Below are 23,372 nucleotides of genomic sequence, written 5' to 3' on the forward strand. Positions count from 1 at the left end.
TGACATGTCTCAACGAACATTAAAGTTATTTCAGATTTCATGTTATACTTTCCACTCTCCACATAGTAAGTATGATTAGAGCGTAAGAACCTGTCATACAGACCACAGGATGGCAGCAATACATAACTTAATCTTGATTCATATTGGTTATCAGCACAATCCTTGCCCTCTCCTAGCTATTCTGAAGGGATAAAGAAGTAAGGGAACATAAGGCAAGTTTATGGAAACTACTTTAGTTTTCAGCTTACCAAATACGGCTTAGGTGAAGTTCCAGTAAGTGGACAACATTTCCAATTTGTCTGATATAAACTTATATATCCATCAGCATCAACAATTCCAAACTGAAAGAAAATACATATGTATGTACTGCAGAGAAAATATCCACAATTTTGAGAAAATTCTTCAAATTAGAAGCATCTGAAGCTTCTGCTAATTTATGATTATACTGAGGGAGGGGAGAAGAGAAGAAAGTGTAGAGAAGCAGTTTGTCAGTTACCTTATTTCCTTGGTAATTGAACCTCATTCGAGTCACCCTTGAGTTGCCGCCAGATCGAAAACATGTGATTTGCTGCGCATGACCCCATTCAAACATTCTTACACTCCCATCTTGAGCACCCGTCAGGTCTGCAACAGAAAATACTTAAATGACCTTTTGCAAGAGTTTGAGCTTTTATAATTTCAAGAAAACTCAAGACTATCTCAAAATAACTAGTGCCAAAATTATGCCATAGTATCTGCCTTGGTGTAGGAGCAGGATGTACCACTGCAACTTGGTTGTGCTACTTGTTATTTAATTAAGAATTGTATTCAGATGCTCATGAAATATGAATATTTACTTGGAGATAATAACACATTTCTTCCTAATATCTTTCATCCTAGTCTCAAATAAGAGATAAATACAGTACTTTTTGCTGTTTCTAAAGACTATTCTACATCTGCCAGTATTGTTTTTTAAAATGAAAAATAGTTTAAACAAGTACAGCTTATAAAGAACTTTCAAAACATTTAATAGATTGTTGTGCTAGTATAAAATAGCAACACACTAAGAAACAGGTGAGTAAGAAATACATAATCTTTAGATAACTTATCTCTTTTTTAAAAGAACCTGAACTTACAATATGGCAATGTCGGATGAGAAGCCATTCTTCTGACGTTATTAATAGCTTTCTTGAGCATCTGTTCAACATACAAAAAAAATAGAAAAAGATTAAACAGTATAACTGAACAAAAAGTTATCAAACTAGAGAACAATTAGTGATTGCAGAACGTTGTTTCCTATCAAAATTCCTAAGAAAACAATTACTCGGTTTAGAGATTCAGATAGAAGTCAGTGTCTTCCAAGACTAGTGTAGATGTTAACACTTTTGCTTTATACATCTAGATAAATATTAAACTTTTGCTTCAGAAACGTATGGATCCAAATACAAACACTCCTTAGACTGCAGTCTTACCTCTTTTCTTGCCAATTCCTTTCTGATTCCATTAAATTTATTGGAATATTCCTGAATATTGTAAGATAAGCAAGAGAAAGGCAGAAGCATGTAAAGAAAGAGGTAAACAAACTTTAACAGATGTAAAAAAATAGGAAGGAATATATCTATTTTCAACTCTAGTTAACTTATTGCCATTGACTGCAAAGTTGTTATTTGTGACCATCCAAAATAAGCAATATACCATGTAACTGGTATTACATAAATAAATTAAAAATAAAAAAAATCTTCAAATGCATTTATAATTTTGCAAATATAGATCCAATGAATTTTCAGTAGCATGTCTGTTCCTAAATTCCAAAATTTGATTTGAGCTACTTATATCACCCAGATTTTTGGTTTTTCTTATTTTATTAATTCCTACTGGGAAGAATTCAATGTACAAAGACAACTGGAGACATTAGACAATTATATTTAAACCCCATCTATTTAAATGATATGTTCAACACACAAAAGGAAAAAAAGAGTAAGGATTTCTTAATCAAGGAAATACATCTGCACCCGTGTTGCCTCTTCCCTTCTTTCTATTAATATATGTTAAAGTTAAGTTTTCATTCTTTTATTCTGCAAGAGCTCTCAGAAGTATTTGACCTCTTAGAGGACTGTCCTTCCTCAGAGAATTGCTGGATTTTATTTGCTTGTGCATTTATTATTTACCTCAACATTCAAGAAGGGCAAAATATATATTTGTGGGAAGTGTTAACTTCAAATGAGAACACATACAAAATTTTGTTGCCAGGCCACTCATCTTCAACACAGCAGCTATCACTTACCACACACCAACAGCAAGCTGGCACTGAACTACTTCCAGAGAAACATTTAAGTTGGAAAAGACCTTTAAGATCCTTGAATCCAACTGTGACTTTCAACTGCTGTAATTCTGTACAATATATTAACACTGCTTTGTCATGAGGCAGTAGATAGTGATGAAATATTTCAAGTATGCTATTCTCCCCTGGCTTCCAATTATATCAGGGTGTCAACTGGAAGGAGGCAGGAATTGCAAATTTTCATGTGCTTTGTATTCCTTAATAAGATCAACAGAGTTTAAAAGAAATAACCTTTGGCTTATCAGTTAACAAACAAAAATAAGGAAAAGTACTCAGAAGTGAAATAACGTACTTTCTTGTAAAAATCTCCCTAGGTTTGGGTTCATGGAATAACTGTTATCCTCTTAATTACATTTTGGAAGCAGATTTAGATCTTTCAATTCTCAAAGTTTTATCACTGTTGAAAAGAAAGCCTTATTCCCTCAGTTATTCAAGTTTATTCCAAAACACTTTCTAAAGATAAATAACATGATCTTGAAATATGTATTTCCCTTTCTTTTTCTCTAAGTACTTTAAATGCCAAGGAAAAAGCCAAATGGTTTGGTAAAGCTATACACTTTAAAATCCAGTACAACAGATAATGATAATCTTCAAACATTTACAGACTGGTATGTGCACTTATAATTGCACTACTTTGCATTCTAAACTCACAACTCATCTTCTATATGTAAATTGAAGAACAATAATTCATGTTCACTCTATTTCTTCACTAAAATGAAGGGCTCTACTGAGTTTTACAGCTATTAAGTTTTACCCAGAAGTTAATGGAAGTCATCTTCCTCCATTCAACACGTAAACATATATCATGATCTCCTAACCCCTGATGGATCATGCTTTGGAAAAATGCAAATTTACAGAAATGTGCCTTTGAAGGGCTGCACTAACAGTACTCTCTGCTTCAGTTTCTCCAATTTAGAACACAATACAATTATGAAATACAAATATTTCCATTATTAATGTAACTTAGACTTGACACTGCTAGCCCTCAGCTTGCCCTTAGAACAGCTGATGGCTAGAACACTGGTTGCTTTGCTGAAAAGTTGGGTGCCTTGGGCCTAATGTACATTAAGACTGAAAAGTGAAAATGCACTTTAACTCCAGCCCACCAGTTGTTAAACTGTTTAAATATTGGTGTCAGCCACATTGACTTGTAGACAAGTTGTTGGTAACACTGCCTGAGTTTCAGAGCTGTGGGTACATACTATTTCCTTCAGTACTCTCCCATGAACACCTCCTGTAAGAACCATGTAAACAAACTGCGCTGACGTGTCTGGTGGTGACCCTCCTCACTTACCTTGTGTGAGCTGTGAAACAGGAAATAATGAAGAGTGACAGAAAAACCTTACAGCTAATAAAACGTTAACTGCCTGACTGTCCCTTGCTGATGAGAGTGAAGCAAAGACAATGAGATTGAAAAGCCAGTAATGATACAGAACACTAGGCTACAACTACTAAACGGGCTGCACATGATGAAAAAGCAAAGATGACACCAAGAATCAGCAGTATCTAAAGGAACAAAGTAGCAAATAGTAGCAAAAGAAAGGTCTTAGTGAAGCTGGTCTTCTTTCAGGTTCCAGTTCTTTCACAAGTAACAGTGTTTCCTCCCAAGAACCCCCACTTTTTTCCCTCATTTACTTTGTCCTTCATTAGGTGCCTCTGTCTTCCCTCCCTACTGGGCAGGCGTCGTTCTATGCTGTGGTTGGTCTGCCACAGTCAAAACAGTATGCCAGACAAAATTTAGGTCCAGAGTTTAACAGCAAAAGCATTCAACACAAACAAAACCAAATATAGTTAGGAAGGAAGTTTTACTGCATGCAAAATGGAAGGCCATGTAAGTACCATTTGCATTAACAGATTACACAATTACTTAACGTTGATACATACATAAACACAGAAATTCTATATGTACATATATATACATTTTAAAAATGGAAGTGAGAAGAGAAAGTGGCAAAGGCATTCAAAGAATACTTGCAGAAGAAACCTGATTAAAAAGCAGAGCTGCAACACTGACCCCTACAATCAGTAGTTCCTAAAGTGAAGGCAGAGGTGTAGGTACTGGCACAATACCCACTTTCATACGTGGAAAACATTATCAATCTTATAGTGTTATTCCTTATTTACTCCTAGTCATCAGCTGTTTTCAAAAGTTAATGACAGTATTAATTAACATATAGTTACTTCATTCTGCCACCAGTTATAGACTTGCTTTGAATTGTTAAATGATACCAAGTACAGCCAAGTCCCAAGACTTAATGCATTTGGTTATTCAGGAAATCTCCACTTTCTACGCTCCATGTGCAGGACTGAGACATTGGTGTCTTGTATGACCACTTCAGCTCACTTAAGTGTGTCCAAATAAGCATCTCCTAGCCAGCTAATCAACAGATTTGCATCTATGCTCCACAGGAACTAAGATAGGAATGTCAATGGCCAGGCTACAATTATCATTTGATCTGAATTAAATCTAACCTAATAGCCTTTTGCTCTGGGCCAAGCTTCATTACAGACACAAGATCTCTTTCTGAAGCTCAGAACAAAGTTGGAAGATTATGCTTAAAATAAAAGTTACCACAACATTTCATATAAATATTTCAACCCATGAATTTAAATTCTGAAACCTGCTGAATACATGCTTTTTAAATAAACCATTTGCCTTCAAGTCATTAAAGAAGAAAGTTTTAGTCTAACTTCTTACTCAAATCCTGGTTCTTTGCTTTTATATGATGCTTTTAAAGAAAGCATATATGACTTGACTGGAAGCTTTGTTTGTTTAGTTGGTGTCCCTTAAATTCTGTGCAGTATTTTAACTTATTAAGTGAATTTACAAAAAAAATCCAGCTTGCCTCGGTTACACAGAAAAGTTATACTTAGTTACATGTTAACTGCAAAATATAATAAGCAAGCCTGAACAAAAGGAGAGAAGTAGATAAAAACATAAAGCTGATCTTTTGACAAGCGACTTACCACAGATGCACCCCTGCCAGTTTGTGTACTACCAAGCCAAGGCATATTGATAGGTGTGCCAGGATTACTGTGAGTGTAAGGAGTGCTTCCCTGAACATTTATCAGATCATCACGAGCATGTATAACTAGGAAATCATCAGCCCTAGAAATGAAAAAAAAAACATTTTAAAGTAAGATTCTGAACAGCAACATCAAATACTATGTTTTGTTACTCTGATTTAAACACAGTCAAGTGTGATACTGAAAACAAAGAACATATACCCTTTATTTTCTACTTCCATGTCATCATCAACCCAGGTATAGATTTGTGTAGCTAAAATTGCAGAAACATCCAACTCTTGAATATCATGACTTGATGCTATTGCAATGCAGTTCCGATTTGCCTGAAAAAAAATAACATACAAAAGAAAGACAGATGCAAAAGGAAACCTCAAAAATGGACTTATTTTATTTTTTTCTGATTACAGTACTCTTGCTCACAAAAATATACACTTAATTTACAAACCCCAAACATTTACATCTACAAATCTATGTACATTTATACTTGACATTTCCTTTTTAAAACTTATTTGCATCTGGGACAGTATCACACACTATTTGCATCTTGTACCTCTCAAGCAGCTCAAGTATCTCCTTGCTTTTCTCAGAGGATAAGCTACAGGTAACTATACTACAAGGTTTGCAACCAGGCTCCCCTCCTCCAATTCTGAAGGGTTACATGGCTGAACAGAGAAGAAAAGATTACTTCCTGTTTGACAGAAAAGGACAAATGCTCCTATACAGAAGCCTAAAAAAAAAGTAGAAGCCACCTCTCCCTTCAATCAATCCACCACACAAAAGAAAAAAGAAGACAATTTGTAGTAGAACTCTTTATGAAAAGGTAATTTTTAAGTGCTTTAGAGAAGAGACCACTAAAAGCTGTAGCTGCTAAAAACAGCAGGATGGCTGGCAAAGCCTATCTCATGCAGTCACAATGTGCCTGTGTATCAGGTCGAAAACACATCTATTAGATTATTCTACCTCCTTTATACTCACCTTATTGACTGCAAAAGCAGTAATAATGTCTGACTCTTTATGGATTATCCTTGCCTTGCCACCAAGGTATCCCAAATCTGTTTCTATCTGTATTTAAAAAACAAAGCACAGTTAAATGCAAACTTCTGTGAAATACAACTTTTTACTGAAAGTACAGAGATCAAACAATGTTACGTGTGAACTTTTTTTCCCCTTAATTTTAACCCAAAGAAAATTCAACAAACACAGCCTGTAACAATTATGCTAAACCTGTTTTGTGTAATAATATAGCTTCCCATTGCCATGTTAGGATTACCACAGCAACAGAGGAAGTGTAATTTATCACACAAGCCACACCAGTGTGTTCATTCTCAAGTATTTCAGCGGTGCTGAAAACCAGCAAGGCTACATGCAACACACTGTTGTTGACTGAAATTTTGAATCTTGGATGTTTTGCTCTCAAAAAAGTTTGCTAAGTCTGTGATTGCTCTTAGCAAACACGTTTTGCCGCTGAAACTGATGACATAGTCCAAAAGAAGGTGCAGGCAAGCTCCTGAACAGGAAAATTAATTTGAACTTTGTCAGTGCATCTAATCACAATTATTACAATTAAATAAATCTGTAATCCTGTACATGCCAGAACCACAAACTTTTTGCTATCACTTTTATTTTTTCCCAATGTGATCTAATGCTGGATTTGAACACGGTCTATCAGTGTCTACTTTTGAATTTTAGAAGTGTATTCAGGTACATGCCAGCACACAACAAACTCTAAACGTTACCAGCACTGTAGCAGTCCTTTTCAAAATTAAAGAACTCAGCACTGAAAAAATTAAATTGATAACTTACAGACCCAGACTGTTGCAGTTACAAAATAATTTTACAGTAAAAGCAGTAACCCTGCCAAACTAATGGCGACCGAAGAATTCAAACTTGAATTACAAACGTAATACTTAAATTAAAAACAACAAACAAACAATTATTTCAGAACTATTTCAAGACTCATCTTCACATTTTTAATTTTCTATGCTTTAGAAGATTTAAACAATATTTTACTTGAAAAACTATCATTTTTCTGTCAAAGAACTGCAAATGGTGTTTTACAAAGTCTAAAAAAACCAGCTGTTACAGACCAAGACACAGAGTATCTTTTCTGAACTCAAAACAAAATTGATACTCCACTGATTTTATGTATATAACACTGGACAGAAATGGAATAGCAAACAGATACAAAATCGTAATTTTTGTCTTGATGAACAAACCTGCAGGAAATTAAAATTAGTTTTTCTTCAGCCAATTCCAATTACCTACTTGTTAACACTTCATTATCAGATAATTAATACTAACAAGGTAGCCGAAGACAGTGTTCACATTTCTGTCTTCATACAATTTTGTAAAAAAAGAAATACAGTATTCATTTGAGTTTCTAGGTATAGTACTCCACCTTTTTAGTCACACCAATCTTTCAAGACAGTTGCTAAAATACTGCTATATGGGTTGATTTGTCAACATCTTTAAAAGAAAGCTCAGTGAAAGCTTTCAGTAGCAAACTCCTATCATGCTAACAAACTGCTCCAAGTGCAGTTCCTCATCTTCACTTACAAGCAACTATTGTAGCCAGCTCTTAATGATCAAAGGTTCTGTATGTACTGTGTATCACAGTACTGCTGAACTCTTGTCACTTGGACAAATCTCAACTTCAGCTTTTCATTTGGCCAAACAGATATTGTTTGTACCTGGTTGCTTAATGCAGCTAGGATAATTAAGTTTCAGACAAACTCTGTAACAGTTCAACTCAATCTCTTGCATTTTTTAATTTTTAACTTTGTTTGCTATTGAGCAAAGACTTTTTTTTTTTGAAGTGAGATCAGCACCACTTCGAAAAAAAAAAATTCATAATGATGGTCTAATAAATTTGAGGATTATTACTGCGTACCTTACTGATGACAGGCTCCTCCACCACAGAATCTTTCATGGTTTCATTGTGCTCCTCTAATGACTTCACCAAGGAAAGAAGCACCACAGAACAAAGCATAAAGGTAAGACATAACATACATGGTATCAAGGAAATTCTCAATTCCTTGTTGTTTACTCCAACACAGGACAACTGAAACACAGTATCATGTTTACACCCACACGCATATTTTGTATAATAAGAATAATTAGCAAACTCTAAACTCTGCTTTTAGTTTACTTACTGATTTACTTTGTACTGTAACAGCACCTTGCCCATAACAAAAATCAAATTTCTTGAAAAATAAGCAATCTACACTGACATTTTCTCAGCAACAAGATAGAAAATAAAGCCAACTATGCTGTGAAAGGCTGTGAGCCTACCTTGAAACATATATAAAGCACATTTAAATTTTTCTAAAATGCTTGTCCCTACAGCATAATGGCATGGCTGTGTTAACATAAGATATGATCAGAAGTGCTGCACTTTTAATGGCAAAAAGGAACAATTTTCCTTTTAATTGCACTCTGTAGTGAATACAATTAGTCAACATTACCTAAACAAGCCAATACTCTAGTTGTGACAGGATAAAGGTTGTTAGGTCATGCAGAACTCTCCACTGCCATGGCTTTACTGGTCATGAATATTCTTTCTCCTGCATATTTGGTTTGTTCACATCTGCTTCTTTCTCCTCCATCTCTGCTATGCTACAGTTTTTCTGCAGTACCAGCAATTCTTTCAAAATTAGGAGCAGGGGTAAGTAAGAAAAAAAAGTGAGAGAAAAAAATCCAAAAGCTCATTATGGAACCAAAATTTAAAAACATTTAACTGCATCTGGAAGTAGAATCCAAATAGATACTGGGACAAATAATCAGTGACAGAAATAGTAATTGCCGTATGAGCCTTTTTCTTATTAAAATTGAATCATAACATGACTGTTATGGAAGCAGTGGATAAAATCCAGGATGACTAAGGTAGGGACAAACTAAAAACTTCAAATACTCTGGCTCATCAGATTACTGGCTTTAATCATTGAAACGGTTCATTTTGTCATTCTTTTGAGGCAGCTTTTATACTGATCTTAAAGAAGAGACTGACTGTAGCAACATCATGCTAGTTGTCATTTTACAGTGAAAGTCTGATTATTTTTGGATACTATGACACAATGGACAAATATTTTTGTATGAAATAGTGTCGATTTTGAGTCTTCGACAAGTACATTAACTCTTCATACAGCAGAAATAAAACGAGCCAGCCAAACTTACATAAAAATTGACAGATTGACCTGCAGTATTTTCTGCATTTTATATACCATACCAACCTCATTTAGGCATCGCTTCTTTGCAAAAATATTTCTGATAAAAGTTTCCTGGACTTCTTCCTGTTTGACCAAGTATTGCCAGAGCCTCTTCACAGACAGCGCAACATGACTGCTAGATCTACAGAACAAAGTTGAAAAAATATTTACATTATGTTCATACTTATACAAGAGTGCAGTATTTTATATTCTAATCAAACTAGAGTCAGAAGAAATGCTGAAACTACAGAGCTATAGACAATATACAAGACCTATGTGGAAGTACTTTAATACCCTCTTCCTGAAAAGACTACACGCAAGGAGACGAGGCACAAAAGGAAGAAGAAACAGAACATGTAGCATCTTCTCTTTCTATCTTGGGACAAGTGAGAAAATCTCTTTGAGAGATTACACAATGGTAAGAGCAGCATACAGATTATTTATTAGTCCAGCTCATTCTTTACAATATGAATAATTTCTATTTAGTCCTAAAGAGTGATCCTTTCACATGGACAATGAATAACTAACACTTCTGGATAGGAACACATCATCAACTGTGTAACTACTCTGAAACACCCATGATTTTTCACTAAAAAAATTGAAAGCATTGTAGAATCATATCAGAATTCAAATCTTTATGCATATCCCTAGAAATGGTACTCTCAAGCAAAAATTTTAAGTCCTAATACAGCTGCTATATATAATTGCTTATGACAAGCCAAAATCCATCAAACTCCAAAATGCTTTAAATTATAATTTAAAAATTATGTTAGACAGCAGATACACGTTAAATTGGTCCTTTTTAATCAACTGAAGTTACTGAAAGTGTGAACATGATGAAATATTTTACAATAAAAAGCAAGACTTTCTGTGTTCTGAAATCCACAAGTGACAGTAAGATTAAAAAGGCAGAAATCTATTATAGAAATTACATTTTAAGAGACTGAGCACACTTTTCTGACTGAATATGCAATTATCTTAAGTCATAACTATGCAAACGTTATAAATAGTAAGTATTTCTTCTCTGATTTTAGGTAACAATACTGAAAGTCTGTGAGGGAATTTTATTACCTCTAAAGGTGGGGCAATTATTTAATTCACTGTTACTAATCCATAATTATCTCTCAAGGCAAATGTTTTATTCTTTATTTTATTGTAAAGCATACTTTTCCCAAAGACACTCAAACTACATATTAAGCTTAAGTAAAAGAATTTTAAAAAATTAGAAACTGTGGTACATTTTTTCTGCCCTTTCTTTGGATCAAAGATGCATGAAATCTGATATGTACTCTTTATTTCATATATTATTATTGAAGTTGCAATCTATCACATGCATTAACAACCTAACAATTTATATCTAAGATATTACAGTGTTTACAGAAATTTGACTCACCTGAAAGGAGTGTTTGTAGGCTCAAGTAAAGTTTTGTGGCGAAGCAGTGCAGGACCAGCAGCAAGGGCATCTTCAGAAGCATGAACTGAAATATAATGTTGAGGTGGACCCCCATACAGCTCAAGACGTCGGAGAAGAACTTGTTCCCAGCGCTGTAAAGTTTTCAAAACTGCATGGCATAGGGGGGAGCTAACTGGAAGCTCTAGAAAGACAAGTAAATAATAATAAACCCCTCCCCCTTCCATTATAACCTTGAGAAAGATAATTCCAGCAGATGAAGGCTGAAGTTTATTTCGAGTATCTCCACACATAAACTTTGTTCAAACCTCAAGCTAATATTTGCAAGTATAAAAAGATAAACTGCGTAGAGCTATTATTGCTAAAAAAAGGATCAGACTTCTCCAACACTGGAGATATTGTATCATGGAGCAGATCATTATGAAACAGATCCTCCCAGAAGCTGTCAAGGTATATGGACAGGCAGGTTATAAGAGAAAGCTGCCCTTCATAAAGGGCAAATTGTGCCCAACTTATCTATTACTGGCATTTTATTGTGAACCTACTGCAGTGGAAGGCAAGGAAAGAGCAGCTGATGTCATCTACTTTTAACTTCTGTAAGGTCTCTGACAGTACCCCACACAACACCTTTGCCTCTCAGCTGGAGCAAAAATGATGGACTATTTAACAGCTAAGGAACTGGTTGAATGGCATCACCCAAAGAGTTACATTCAATGGTTCAATGTCCAAATGGAGATCAGTAACAAGTGTCATTCCTCAAGGATGCATGTTGGGATTGTTACTGCTCCTTCTCTCCCATAATGACACAGGCAAGGGTAGGGAGCGCATCCACATGCAGCTGGCAGAAAACACCAGTGTCGCCCGTGACTTTCTTGCTTTCGAGTGTTTGAACCTTTGCAGCAGATTTCTCACGCTGCTTCACGTAAACAATATGAATTCTTAGAATTTATCTGTATGTTTTGCATAGTTGTTCTCTGAGAGGAGAACTTGACTGATGGTCATAGTGACCAATGGAGTCAGGAGTCAGGGCCAATCTCAGCCCTCTGTACAAAATGTATATAAGTTATTGGAGTCAGATAATAAAGAACCTTCCATGTTTGATCCTGCTGCTGCCTGCCGTCCTCTGTGAGGGTCCACATCCACGTCGCAACGTGTTGCCCCTCTAAGGGCAGGGGTAACACACCAGGGTGAGAGATGCAGCTGATTTCCTGGAGGAAAATCCAGGGGACTCCATAGTGACCTTGGCAGACTTGAGGAATGGGCCCATGTGACCCTCACAAGCTTCAGCAAGGACAAGTGCACCTTCGTCAGGGCAATCACCAATACCAAAACTGAGTGATGAACAGACTGAAAGCAGCCCTGTGGAGAAGGACTTAGGGATACCTAAGTGGATGAAAAACGGGGCTGGCTCACAGGCCAGAAAGCCTACTGCATACCAGGCTGCATCAAAAAAGAGCAGCCAGTAGAGTGAGGGAGGGAATTTGGCCCCTCTTATTTGTTCTTGTGACACTTTACCTGGGACACCGTATCCATGTATGGGGCCCTGACTACAGGAATTACAGGGATCCAAAGAAGGGCCACAAAAATGGGTCAGAGGGCTGAAACACCTCTCCTGTGAAGACAGGCTGAGAGTGCTGGGGCTGTTCAGCTAGATTGAAGAAGGCTCAAGGGACATAATGTAGCAGCCTTTCAACACTTAAAGTAGACTTACAGGAAAGACAAAAGAGACTTTTTACCAAGGCTTGTAGTGATAGGGCAAGGAGCAATGGTTTCGCACCAAGTGAGTAGATTTCAATCAGATAAAAGGAGGATCATCTTTATGATGAGGGCAGTGAGACACTGGTACAGTTTGCCAGAGAGGTTCTGGATGCTCCACACAGGGAGATCATATCAGGTGAGGGTTTGAGCAACACCATCTAGTAAAAGATGTCCATGTCCACAATGTGGTGGGCAGGGTTGGACCTAGTTGACCTTTAAAGATCCCTTCCAAAACCAAACCATTCTATGATTCTATCAAACAAGAAGTAGGTGTGATGTTCCTTCAATTACAAAAAAATTATAGTGTTTCCACCAGGAAATTAATATTGCAAACATGCTCATGTGACTAAGAAGCAAAGAAAATGTAAATATGTAGAGACCTGAGCATTCTTTCTCACCCATTGATCTTAGCCACCCACCATGTCATTTCATAAATATACCTGTATGATAAACTGTGTCAGAACATTTATTCCCATATCACTGAAAAACTAAAAACTTTTGAACTAAAAGCTACAACATATGTATATTATTCAACACATTACTGATTTTAAATGTGCTAATTAAGTATGAAGACACAACTCTGCTGCTTATTACCTGAAAGATCATGTCCAGCCAAAGGGTAGAAAATCTTCAAATTGTGAAGTACCAGCTGAACCATTGCCAATCTCATCAGTGACCAACTAACAAGAAAGCACTAGTAAGTCATTTACTAATAGGAAAATTATTTTCTCACTTATTCAGTATTAGGTTTTAAATTCAGAGCTTCACATCCTCATTATAAACTACTGAAAACTATAAACCATACTTTAGAATATTATAGGTACTTTGAATTCAGAAATCACTATACCAGATACTAATAAAATAAATAAAATAATTATTGTGAAAAATGAACTAAGTCCAGATAATACAGTGAAATATCAAGGAACTGGTATATTACCTCAAAAATAAAAAAACAGAAATTCAAGTCTAGACAAGGCAAAATATCTCATATTCTAAAGAGTTATCTACCTGTAAGAATTTGAATTAGAATGCTCTTGATTATGTGAATTTGATGCAAACACATCTCCGTCATTGTCTTCAGCATCTTCATCACTCTCCTGACTCTCTTCTGAATCATATTCCACTCTACTTTGCGATGGAAGAAATGGCTAAAAATTTCAACAAAATTCTGTAAATATCTTCCAGCCAACACCTCATTCTAAAGTAAATTTTAAAAATTGAATCCCTACAATACTTACTGCTTTTTATAAAAAGCAGACATATCATCTTACTCAGTTTAGTAACATTTGGAGTTTGTACCTCATAGAAAGGGTACATATTGTCCATAAGCACTACATACTTTAACACCTTAACTATTTTTTACATTACTGACAATTCTAATGCTGAAAATAAAAACACTAACTGTCTTCCAATTCTTATTTTGTTTTCATGCCTGATATACCAAACCAGATGTAGGACACACGAGCTTGTCGAGAGAAGCCAAAACCACCAGGGTGTATTCTTTTCAGTTCTTCTAAGAGCTCAGAGAAATCCTATTCTCTCCTTACAGTGTTCAGTATTCATGATCAACCCATTATCTCATTATCATTACCTCACTGTGCTATCCAATATTTGCATTTTCTTTTTTGTCATTGCTCCTAAAATGTGCTTACCTAATTTATCTTGGTTATGTAGATAACACTTGATATAGAAATGTGCATAGAACTCCACAGAAGTATGTAACTTTCTACAAAGAAAGACCTGCCATAATGGACTTGACAAGGCAACGTAATTTGATTTCCAGTGGGCATGCACATGCATTTCACTTAGCTGATAAACACTTCTCACATTTCCTTGTTCCCCTAAATAGCAGACCCATAATTATCTACGCATTTGTACTCTGTAATTATAAAAACCAACACAATTTGTTCATACCATTATCTGAAAATAAGTTAATTAAAAAACAACAGTTTTCAAGAAAGCTGTTTCAAAAATATGTATAGGCTGCATTTTAGAAAAAGCTAAACTTGAGCAATAAAAATAAGCAGATTCTATCACATCAGTAACTAGAATAATGACTAAGAAGAGAATAACTACCAATCCAGAAGTGATAGAAGACACTTAATTGTCAAAAGAGAAAAAAAATTACCTTTGCAATGAAATAATCCCAGATGCTAAGCTCAGGAGGAATAAATCTTTCTTTGTAAGATGATGATTGTTGGTCTACCAATGGCAATGCAGGCAACTGAGAATTCTCTTTTGGAGAGGTTTTTGATGAAAGCCTGTAGTGTTTTTGCTGTTTCTCTCCATCATCTATGGGAGAAGAAAAGAGAGTATATTGCTTTAAATCTTCTGCTCTACCTCCCTATTGCTTTCAATAAAGGAACTCATAACGTAAAAATTTTCATCATTACAAGTTTTCAGAATTTTATTGTAGCATTTCTGTAAAAACTAAAGATAGAGAATGTCAATCTTCAAAATGCAAAACTAATATATAAGTAGAACTCCAGTATGTAAAAACTCCCTGCACAATTAATACACCCCATAACTTCATGAGAAGATCTCTTCTTACAAAGGTGAGAAATATTATTACTCAAGCAACAATCTTACAAAACTAAATTACTTTAATAAGAACTACTGATTATTCTTGCTTTTAAGACAAGCCAGGAGACTTGTTTTTCAGAATATATATTGCAAATACATAAGGTTGCCACGCCTACTCCAACTTTTAACTCCATTTCTCCCTCTAGTGGAGACCTGTATTTTTTCTGAATAGTGCAATTCTGCTAAATCCCTATGCCCTGACAATACATTTCTCCAGCAAATATAAAAGATCACATTTTAACTAACACAATCTAATACACAGCTTATTAAACAGGGACAGATTAATTATTTGCAATAACACCCTAAATCCTAGGAGTAGACAGGTTCCCTTGCTTGCCCCAACACTGACTTTTTTCAAACTAAGAAGTGTCAATGGTTTACTTCCATTCTTGATTCTTGATTAGTACAGTACTGAAGGAAATAGCTCATTCCAGCTTTCAAAAATATTTTAACACATTTGTATCACCTGATATCCTGCAATATTCTGGATCTTGCTAGGAATCACATTCCAATACAGCCTATTAGTGGAAGAGGAATGATACCAATTGTCACTTGTCACCAATTGACACAAATTGTTAGTGTTCTGACTCTCCAGAACACATCAGAAGTGAAAGCAATAAGAGAGAAATTACACTGGAGATTTGTTGGCCAACTGTCATAAGAGAAAATGGAGTTGAATTAATTTCCTACTTCGTGATCGTGAAAGGTGAAGGCTGTGTTTGGTTTTTTGTTCTTGTGATTTGGTTGGGGGTTTAGACTTTTTTATTCTGTTTTCAAACTGATACATGTAACGTACAGAGATCAGTTTCTACAGTTAAAGAGGAGTGGGTTCATGACTTAGGTAAAACAAAGAAAGCTTAAATATGAAGATAAAAAGGAAGTTGATTTCTTGAACTTCGTTTTGAAGTGCAGAAAACTTCAAACACCAATTTAGTTGTATCAGTTTTTGAAAGCAGAGGGGAGTATGGGTTACTTTATGATCTAAAATATTAAGTAAGAGACAAAAAAGCAATTCTATAGGCTTAAAGAGCTCACCTGAGGGACAGATACCTCTATCACTGAGATCAAGCATCAAGATGTTGGGCCAGACCAGTTGCAAGGATGAACTAACACAAACAATCACAAATGCAAATGGGTTCTTTATTTTTTTAATTCTCCTATTCCCTTCTGCTACCAAGGCCCACAAAACTAAGAACCACTGAAGCTTCTAAGATTATCTTCTCCTTTTAGTAATGCTGGGGATGGCAAAAGAAGAGCCAGCCCACCTATCTGTTCCAGGAGTAAACTACCACAAAGTACTCCTGTACCCTTATTTTTTTAATGTTATATCCACACGAGACTTTCTGAATCTTGACAGGTGCCTGAATGAATATGTCCTTCAAAACTCTTATGAGTATTCCAATCATTTGAAAGCAGAAGGTCTAACACTCTGAACAAAAGAAAAACAGTGGTAATTTACAAATACTTATTTCCATATATGAGATTTATTTGCTCATAACACAAACTGAGCCAACTGTACAATTTGTAACTCTGAGCCATGTAAGATTTAAATACATGGTTTTTAAAAAAACTTCCAGGTTTTTCATACCTCATAATTTTTTATTTGTTTTCTTATAATGGACAAATTCTCTGCAGTCACACTAGACAATGGAATTTATTAATTGTTTCTGGTCATTTCTGGACCAGGAGTAAACATGTTATTCCAGGACGCAGAAAGATTTTGAGCACGTATAAAGACAAACTTTATCATCACAAGCAGATGAACTACTGTGCTGGTTGAGGCTGGGGTGGAGTTAGTTTTCTTCAAAAGTGGCTATTGTGCAGCTATGTTTTGGATTTGTGCTGACACAGGGTTAGTAACACAGAGATGTTTTTGTTGTTGCTGAGCTGGGCTTACATAGAGCCAAGACCTTTACTGCTTTTGTATTTCCACCTTGGTGAGGGAGTTGGGGGTGCCTGGGAGATTGGGAGGAGACACAGCTGGGACAGGTGACCCTACCTGACGAAAGGGATATTCCAGACCATCTGACATCATAGTCAGTACATAAAGTGAGAGGAGGAAGGAGGAAGGTGTAGGATTTGGAGGGATGGTGTTTGTCTTCCCAAGTCACTACTGTACATGACAGGCTCCTGCTCTCCTGGAGATGGCTGAACACCTGTCTGCCTGGGGGAAGCAGTGAATTCATACCTTGTTTCTCTTTGGTTGTGTGCACAGCTTTTGCTATTAAATTGTCTTGATCTCAACATACAAGTGTTCTCTATCTTTTACCCTTCCATTTCCTACCCCAGCCAGTAAGGGAATGAGTGAGTGACTGCCTGGGACTTGGCTGACGGCTGGGGTTAAACCACAACAGCCACAAAACAACTTATATATGGAATCTAATAGGACATTCCATCTTTCATCTTGAAACTGGAATATCATAACACTATGTGTCACACTTCTATACTGTATCATGATTTTTTTCCTGTTATGGATAGTATTTGAAATCTACTTACCTGTACTAAAAGTCAAAACCACAATAACTTCAGTACAATGCATTTTAATTTCATTATTTAAAGCTTATCAGTTAAGGAGCATGCACATGCATCACTTTGAATTTTTAGATAATTTTTAGCAACTACTTCAAAAATAGAAATTCACTAGGCATGAAATAAGGAGCAAGTGTTGCATGATGCGGAAATGAGCAAGAATAGGCCTGCAGGTTATTTTTTTTATGCAGAATTCAAAAAGCAAGTGTTTTACTTTAAAAAAGTATTTTATTCCTTTCTGTTGGATGACAATGCAGGCTAGCCATTGGGAAAAATTCACTATGTAAGGCAAATGAAAGAACCACCACCTACGTGGTTTGAAAAACACTACTAATGTAGATTTCTTTTTATACATTCCAATAAAAATTAACTACATTAAAAATGTCATTAAAATTCTGACTGTCATTTGGGATTTCCAATTACCAATTTTTCACTTTTTCAAATTTTTTTATTCATTTTAAATTAAAAATCTTTTTTTTTTTTTTCTTTTGATTTGGAGCATTTATCTTTGCTCCCATTTTCCTTATAAGACAAAAGTAGACTTTATGTTGTTTCCCAAGAATATTGGACTATTTCAGACAAGGAAAATCCTTTAATTTCTGCCAGGTTCTAAGACATGAAATGATAATCAAAAGATCTGTTACGTCTTTTCCACCTTCCCAGGAAGAGCTAAAAGACAGATTGCTTTCAACATTCCTTCATTTGCTCTTGCAGATGAAATAACTGAATACATGAAATGAAACTACGAATTTCTAACTGTTAAAGCAAAGATCAAATACTTCCTTAAGAAACTTCTGGGTGATAGAGAACTTATCATCTCTACATATACTTAAATTATAAATCAGTTTTCTAAGGTAGTTTTCAAGACAAATATAGTAATGTGATTCTGAAAAAACCTACTATAATCAACAACAAGGGTTTTTTGCAGATGATAACTGCCTCTTAGAAAACAAAACATCATGTGCTAGTTCCGTTTGCCAAAATTATTTGCTGCAACTGCAAAAACAAGAAACATAACTGAAAAGTACAGTGATTTGAAAAGCATTCAAACTGCTTTGTTCTGTCTGATATTTACGTGACAGAGGCACTAAAACAAGTTTTTCATTAAAAACTAATTCTTAACAGGGATTTAGAATTTATAAGACTATCAGGTACTAGTTTTTGGTTCCTGTTCTCATTGTCTGAGTCCAAGAGAAACACCATATTTACTTAAGTGAGATTTTATCTTCAAAGCTACTACAAGCTCAAGTCAACAGAAGCAAAGAGCAGAAAGGGAAAGAATGTAACTTTATTGACCAACACTGTACATAGAGTTATGATCTCTTAAAATAAGTTTCAAACTTGGAGATCAACACCCCCATTCAGATATGTACTAAAGGCTTGGAGGAGAGGCAAGAAGATAAGCATATTGTAACAGAATTATCAGTATTCAGAATTTTTAGCTTTTGATCTCCATTTTAGAGTGGAAGCATTTCACAAAAATCTGAAAGTAAACATAAGGGAAAAGAGCCTAGTTATACATAACAAAATCGTAAGATATAGAAAAAATCTAAGTAATATTACAGAAGAATATGGCATAGTTGACTGGAACAAGTATTCCAGTCACTTCTCAGTATTTGTTTATGGGTGTCAGAAACAGTAAAGGCACAAAAATACAGTTGATTTTAATCCTAATCCCTCTGCTTCATTGGAAGTCAATTTTTTTTTCCTTTCTCCCTCATCATTTTTTTCAATGTGACAGAGAAAGGACTTTGGAGAAATACCTTTCCCCCAAATTTGCTTTACATAAACACACATTAAAAACAACTAATAACCCACTGAATCCTAGAAGTACATAGGTTGAAACACACTCAATCCAATCCCCTGCTCAGAACTTAATTGATTGGCGTAGTTTGTTCAAGTTCAACACCTCTAGGCCCCTTTCTCAGTGAATATCCCTAAAAACTAGCATTAAAAAAATGTTCCTTCTTCCCTTAAATTTATAGTTTGAGCTTCTGGATTCTTTCAGCAATATTTTCATTAAACTTGCAATCAGCCAGCCAGCCATTCCTTTTTCAGAAAAACATGCAGCAGATAGGCCATATTTAGTATGCATTTCAGAATACACTTCTTTGTAAAGATACTTAGTATTTTAAACCAGTGGTAGCAATAGTATTAACACAGCTTAGCATACAGCTACCAACACCTTGTTAGCAGGATTGCCAACAAAAGTCAGTTATGGCTTCTGACAATTCTGTAACAGAAAACGTTTATCTTACTAAAGTGATAGAGAGAAGTACTTACTCAGTACCACAGAGAAAGCTAATCATATCTAGAATAAGAGCTCACTTTTGGTTAAAGATCTCTACTCTGAAAACATTTTTCTAAAAGTCTGATGTAAACAGACCACATTTATGGTTTTGCATAAATGTAAGATATTTTGATATGTAACATACATCTAAATATATCAATAATATTTTTTGAAAAAAATTAAAAGTTACATTTTATCTCTCTACATATACATTCAGATGCGATTTAGAAAGTCATTACAGTTTAAGGAAATTTGTCTTTACAAAATCTTCCTTTAAAAACTTAGTTAATTGTAACATTTTTGCTGTTGGCTTTATAGAAGTCAAACTAAATTAAAAAGCACATAAGTATATGGAAAATAAAAACATTACAGGAATTTGTTCTGGACCTGAGAATAATTTATCACTACTTGAATTTAAAACTTGAACATTTTTTGCTTTTCTAAAGGGTTCTCAAAATATCAACAAAATACCTTCCACTTGTAACGTCTGAAATGAACACTTACAAATCCACATGCACAATAATGCTTATATTCAAAAAAACCAAAACAAGCAGCTCTCCAAAAAAGATAGGAAACACTTCTGATCTTTTCAAACCATGGTCAAAGTAGTTTTATATTTATTTCAAATGAAGAGGCATAAAAATATTACAGTGCTGATAATATTCTTTTCTAAAAAGGCCCAATTTATGTGCTCCTTTAATTACAAAATTTCACTTTAAATTTTGATATCATGGCTTGCAAACAGAAGTTTTTCTGTCTTTCTGCATATGCAAAAAAACCCCACACATAGCAAATTGCATGTAGAGGCCTAGAACTAAATCTAGTGTCTTGCCTGAAGGTTTGGTAGGACTATGAGTACTGAAGGAGGTAAATGATTTGGAAAACCTCACGCATTCCATGGAGAACACTACTACCTGATGTGGGCTAGGCATTGGGAAGTGCCTACCTGTCAAAGAGAGAAAACATACTGTATTTGTAAAATGGGTATATATTCCGGTTAGGTGAGAACGGGAAAGCTTTAAAAGAAATACAAAAACTAGGTTGTAATAGTATTGGAAACTCTCTAAGATCAACTTAACTCGCTTGTATTAGAGCAGCTGTGCTACTTGGAAACCTTATTTCAGTAGCATTCACTTCTGCTTCACTATTCTCTTCTACACAGTACCTACATCAATAATTAAGATCCTTGTTTCTCTAAACAAATCCAAAACCATACTGAATTATTGTCGAACATAAACTACTTAAAGCAATTAAGCTTTCAGCAGTCACATAATTTTCTTAAAAATCCCAGAAGACATATATACACAAAACAAGAGAACTGACCAGTTTTTGTCTTTAATTGCTGCTGTCCTCTGCTGGGCACATGAGCTCCTCCTCCAAAGATAGCAGACCACATTTTGTTGTTTAGTGGATGAGCCATAATTCTATACAACTCATTGCTAGAATGTGTTGCAAGGCCATGGATGAACAGGCTGAGATAGACCGCAGTTAGAATTTCACAAAGTAGAACTGTGAGGCCTGGCTGGGCTTCCTCACCAGCAGAATTCAAGAGACGTATGAGAGCTGTCATTCCTGTTTATACAAAATAAACATACTCTTTAAGAAAGCACATATGTGTGTGTGAACATACTCCAGATTATCATAAGTATTTTGACTGGCAACCTATGTTACTTAGTAATCTTTAGTGTAGAAAAATTCCAAGTTCTACGCATTGAAACCTAAGTTGAAAACTTCAGGAGAAAGAGGCAAGCTCTTAATTTTTAACAATTTGTTAGTTTTTTAGCTTCCTGTTTTGGACTAAGAGTTAAAGAAATGTGTAACACTTTTTCAACTATTATAGCTACATTATAATCATGTAAGTTGAAATTTTATTTTTCTACTTCACAGTGGTAAAACCAATCAAAAATCATGGGCATCAACTTGCATTACACATTGCCTGTTCTTTCACCCAAGTACTAAATATCTTGTACAAAAGGGTGTAGTTTCAGATGTGGCTTCAACTGTGACACTTTGTGCGCACAAGTGAAAATGCACATAGTATTGGCCAAAGAATTCTGCTTTTTGTCATGCTCTCCAATTTGCACATAATAGCATGTGAATCTATTAAAAAATAAAAGAAGTCAGTTCAAGGTGATGTTATTCATAAGAACAACTGTTAGCAATTCCTTGCCCACTCATCAGAAATTTAACCCTGTGATTAATTAAATAACAAAAAACCAGGTAACAAGCTAGCTTCTCTATAAAATCTGTACATTCTGTGATAATGTTTGGCAGGAAAGAAAAAATGGCATAGCATCAAGTATAAAGATCGCTTCAGGCTCTCCATGAAGATTTTTAAAGCTAAATTTTCTGATTTAGGAAACGATTCTCATAATAAGCAAGCACACTTCCTGGCTATGTTTCCATTAAGTTAGTTCTGTAAACTGAAGTTCATACCTAGATGTATTACATTGATAACACCTGCTCTAATGTAGCTCCCTAGTGCGGTTTCACTACCATAGATCTCAGCACACTTAAGTATTACCTGAAATCTGACATTAATTTATAAGCTACAGAATACCATGATTTATTATAAATGTCTCGTTTTTGATAGTTTCAAGTTAGTCTAAAAGTTGTCCATGTTTAGCCTTCCCAGTCCTTCTCAGGAGTCAAGAAGCAGAATACTGGTGCTCCAGGGAGAAAAGTTAGAGCACGGGACACGTGTTTACCCTACCTTCTGTTCAGTTATTCTCTCTTTTCTACATCCAGCACTAACTTTTTTAGTTAAAGGGAGCAATATAAACCAACTTGACTTCGTGAATAATCACAAGTACTAACTTAGAACTTCTGAAAAAAAATTACAGCATTTTAATCAAAGAACTCAACACAACTGTCACAAATACTACTAGAAAGTCATACCCACATGCTCTTACAGTGGATCCAGATAACTCAGTTTTCCTTAAGAGGACAGATCAAGTCTAGATACCTGGCCACTGAGCAGGTGGTGTGTTGGGAGTCACTGTTTCTTCTAAGCTTGCTTTTCGTAAAGAATGATGCTGAGTTAACAGGACCGTCTGGTACACTGTCCCAGTGAACTGATTTGCCTGAAATGAGCTGTGAAACAGAGATGCGGGAAATAATATTTATTTTTAAAAGTTATATTTATAACTATTCAAGTGATAGCATTTTCTAGATGTAGGCAAGTGTTATCACTGTCTTCTGGTGCCCATTATCACGATGCAATGGAACAGTTGTCTAAAACTCATTTTT

General features: G+C 35.3%; 1 protein-coding gene across 1 annotated transcript in view; it reads right to left on the minus strand.

The window, feature by feature from the left end:
* DMXL1 (Dmx like 1) overlaps nt 1-23,372 on the minus strand; it is a 77,292-nt gene that overhangs the window by 6,678 nt on the left and 47,242 nt on the right. The window contains exons 27-40 of the mRNA XM_083884020.1: nt 23,089-23,216; nt 21,447-21,695; nt 14,850-15,013; nt 13,730-13,869; nt 13,316-13,401; nt 10,946-11,147; nt 9,577-9,694; nt 8,238-8,300; nt 6,323-6,409; nt 5,549-5,670; nt 5,288-5,429; nt 1,116-1,176; nt 497-624; nt 249-341 (exon numbers count right to left, since the gene is read on the minus strand). Of these exons, the coding sequence (XP_083740146.1) occupies nt 249-341; nt 497-624; nt 1,116-1,176; nt 5,288-5,429; nt 5,549-5,670; nt 6,323-6,409; nt 8,238-8,300; nt 9,577-9,694; nt 10,946-11,147; nt 13,316-13,401; nt 13,730-13,869; nt 14,850-15,013; nt 21,447-21,695; nt 23,089-23,216 (1,783 nt within the window). The remainder of the gene's footprint in view (nt 1-248; nt 342-496; nt 625-1,115; nt 1,177-5,287; nt 5,430-5,548; nt 5,671-6,322; nt 6,410-8,237; nt 8,301-9,576; nt 9,695-10,945; nt 11,148-13,315; nt 13,402-13,729; nt 13,870-14,849; nt 15,014-21,446; nt 21,696-23,088; nt 23,217-23,372) is intronic.

This window comes from Zosterops lateralis (genome assembly GCF_965231275.1).
Source record: "Zosterops lateralis genome assembly, chromosome: Z".
Taxonomy (NCBI): Eukaryota; Metazoa; Chordata; class Aves; order Passeriformes; family Zosteropidae; genus Zosterops; species Zosterops lateralis.